At 34.3% G+C, this 3,677-nt stretch overlaps 1 protein-coding gene across 1 annotated transcript; it reads right to left on the reverse strand.

The window, feature by feature from the left end:
• Nucleotides 1-222: 222 nt before the first annotated feature.
• On the reverse strand, nt 223-867 carry LOC142168961 (uncharacterized). The gene is made up of 2 exons (XM_075230140.1): nt 670-867; nt 223-609 (listed from the first exon to the last, which is right to left on the reverse strand). Exons 1-2 carry the CDS (start codon nt 865-867, stop codon nt 223-225), a joined length of 585 nt encoding a protein of 194 aa, XP_075086241.1.
• Between the last annotated feature and the right edge of the window lie 2,810 nt (nt 868-3,677).

Genomic DNA, 3,677 nt, shown 5'->3' on the forward strand with positions numbered 1-3,677 from the left:
AAAACTTACCATGTCTGACTAAAGATAGGGAATGTGATTAAGCCAATTGTATCTAACCTTTTCCAAGAAGTATAGTGTCTTATTGATCTCATGTATTACCCTATTAACTGAAACTAAGCCTCCATTCGTGTTTATGTTCCTCATCTTACACAACTCTAAAGTTACAATTGTTGGCACTGCCTGGAATAATGGCTTCAGTTTTGGGCAGCATGAAACATTCCATCATGCCCTAATAACCTGATGCACCTGTACCAGCTGAATATTAATCCCTACAACATTCATAAATGTCTTCCAAACCCTAGTAGTTGTAGTGCTTGTCAAGAACAAATGTTCAAAAGACTCATCTTGTGTAGGTTGACAACACCAACACCTAGAAACACATATATATCCTTGTCTTCTCCATAGATCATCAGTAGCTAGTTTACCCATCCATAGCCTCCAAATAAAGAATGAAATCTTGAAAGGCAACCCCTTAATCCACATGTGCTTGTATTCTAAATTAGGATTTGCTCTATGTCTCACTATATGCCAAGCACTACTCACTGCAAATTTACCAGAAGCAGTAGGTTTCCACAAAGGTTTGTCCCAATAGCCAGTACTGCCTTCAAACTACACATTTTGTTTAATATGTTCGGTAATATCTTCAGGAAAAGTTTGATCAATCAGCACCTCATTCCAGCTAGCTTCTTGCCTCAATTCTGCCACTTCCTGCAAGTCTTCATTGGTGTGAAACTCAGGTGGCACTAAGTGATATAATGCCCCTAAGCCTGTCCAGTTTTCATGCCATACATTTATTGTCCCACTCTTCATCTCCCACAGTATCTTGTGCTCTACATCCTCCCTTGCATTCAACATCTTCCTCCACATATGAGATCCGGCCCTAAACTATACTATTGTAGGAATCTCTTTCTTGCAGTACTTGTTCCACATGAAGTTAGACCATATGGATTTGGTTGTTCTGAATCTCCACTAAAGCTTAGCAAACAAAGCTCGAGAGACATCATGAAGAGATCTGAACCCTAATCCACCCTCTTCCTTAGGCAGATATAACTTTTGCCAAGAAGCCCAATGCCTACTCCTACCTTCTTCCTTTGTACTCCAAAAGAGTCTTGCAAATATCTTGTGCAAACGTGAGTTAGGCGTCATCACGACCAGATAATGGTTTTGGGTCGTGACACGACTGATGTGTTTCCAAACGTGGGCTTGGAACAATAATTCTAAACTACTTCCATAATTGATTCTTATTCACGTTCTCCTATGTAAATAATTATTTATGCAATTTCTTCTTTCAAGTATCCACATTCAGCCAAGTGGCAACCTAATAATAAGTCACTTGGCATTGCTCAAGATAATGACAATATTAGGATAAGATAAATAAATAATATAATAAAATTAGATAGTTTAAAATTAGTGTGGTTAATTTTGCTAATATGGTTGGGAAATGCGGCATTTCTAATTACATTAGACGTGGTTGCTAATATGGTTGGATGATTTTTTAAATTTTTTTTTTTTGCTAAGCTATGTGGAAGTTAGATGTAATTTTGTTCTATCAACATGAAAATCTACAAAATTATCCAAGCGGCAAAATGCCTAAAAATATGATTTAATAATAAAATTTCAAAAGATAAGTAATTAACGATATCCCTAGAAAATACCTTACCCCAAAACCCACGTCTTTAAAAAAAAAAAAACTAGTGCTCTTAACTCCATCACCAACATCTTCTAAATTAAAAACCTATTATTCTGAGAATTTCTATCCAAACTATGCTAGCAGATTTTAGCATTCTCTCAAACGGTGACAATCGGTACGAACAATATATAAATGGAATTATGCACCATAGCAAGATTTTTTGGTCGTCCAAATGTTTATGTATGTATGTATGTATGTATATATATATATATATATATATATATATATATATATATATATATAAAAGATGGACAATTTATACTCAAACACGGGCCCAACACTAAGATGATTAAATTTTTAGTTGGCTATTACACTACCACTATTCATCAGTGACATCAAATTGAATTCATATCAAAATGCTTGAAACAAAAAAGATTTGGACAGCAAATGCCATTCTGCAAATGAAATCTGGTACTCCCAACAATTCATATAAACTTAATATGATACTTTTTCTACAATGTGTAAACGATATAAATACATTATTTAGTAGAATCCTTTTCAAAGTATATAAAATGTTTGTGTCTTCGAACACATCTTGATTCATCATTTCACATGAGTTGGAGCAATAGTCTCCAGCTTAGTAGCCAACCTCGACTATTCCAAAAATCACACCACAGAAAGGCGTTTTAAAGTACCTTCAAAACTAAGTTAAACACCAATCAACTGAAAAGTTCAAAGTGAAAAGAGTACATAGAAATTGGAGAACTACAAAATAAATGCAACAGGTAGAGCCTCATATATTTAACACGTCTATGCATTATGCAAGCCAATAATCAAGTCTAATGAAAAAGATCAATAGCTTAGAGAAGGATTGAAATCAGATTATTAGCTTTTCTATCAAATAGAAGTCGTCTGGGATTGATCAATTTACATCCATACTCTCAATTAAGACACTCTAATTGACCAACTCGTATATGACAGTTAATCGCCCAAAAAGAGAAGAAAGAAAACTCGCTTTACAATTTCTTTTCTTTATGGTCACACAAATTAGCCAAAGCAGGCAGTTGCATCTTTAATCTGCGATAAAAAAAATAAAAGCAAGGAGTTTAAGAGAGGAAGCTAACTCAACTGACCATCATTCTTTATGAGCGTGTATATTTAGCTCTAGGAAAATCAAGTAGAAGAAGAGATATGCATTTCAAGTGAGAGAGAATAGATAATTGGAAAGTCACAATTAAATCATTATAATTCCAGTTTTTGCACCCAAAAGAACTAAGAACAAAAGAAATATAAAACTATAATCAGAATTGGGTAAAAGGAGAGAGAGAGAGAGAGAGAGAGAGAGAGAGAGAGAGAGAGAGAGAGAGAGAGAGAGAGAGAGAGAGAGAGAGAGAGAGAGAGAGAGAGAGAGAGAGAGAGAGAGAGGGAGAGGGAGAGGAGAGAGACACTTATTACATCAGATTTCTGGTGGCTTCAAGAAAAGTTTTTTCTGGAAAGTTAGTGTCGACAATTTTTAGCAACTTTGGTTAGTTTATGTAGTTGGATGCTACATTTAGAAGCTGCAATCTCAGTTTTTTCCAATAAAATGCAAGTCATATGCAAGCATTATGCATAAGTAAACATTTTATCTAATAGAAGAAGAATCAGTAAGCTAAGATATTTCAAGCACAATAAATAAATTATAGATATTTCATCCTTAAAACAATCCAGATAGCAGTTCCTAATCATCTTTACATTTCTTCCATCAACTCATACTCTGCATCTCTATAGGGTTAGAAACCACCAAATAAATAAAGTACCCAGTACCCTATATTTTAACAAAATACAAACCCCTTGTTTAAACTTTTTCTGCTATGTTCTTTTAGAGGTCAGGCAAATAAACTTGGGGGATAACCTGTCATAAAGAAAGAAACTATCGTAACCAAAATTATTCATAATTTTTAAAAATAAACCACAAATTTCATGTAATAAACATTAAAGTGAGCAAAAGATGCTTAAAGCCTCTAAACCCACGTGCTTAAATTGTTGTTCCTTAGTCTGTCGAAGT

This window comes from Nicotiana tabacum, chromosome 14 (assembly GCF_000715075.1).
Source record: "Nicotiana tabacum cultivar K326 chromosome 14, ASM71507v2, whole genome shotgun sequence".
In the NCBI taxonomy this organism is placed as follows: Eukaryota; Viridiplantae; Streptophyta; class Magnoliopsida; order Solanales; family Solanaceae; genus Nicotiana; species Nicotiana tabacum.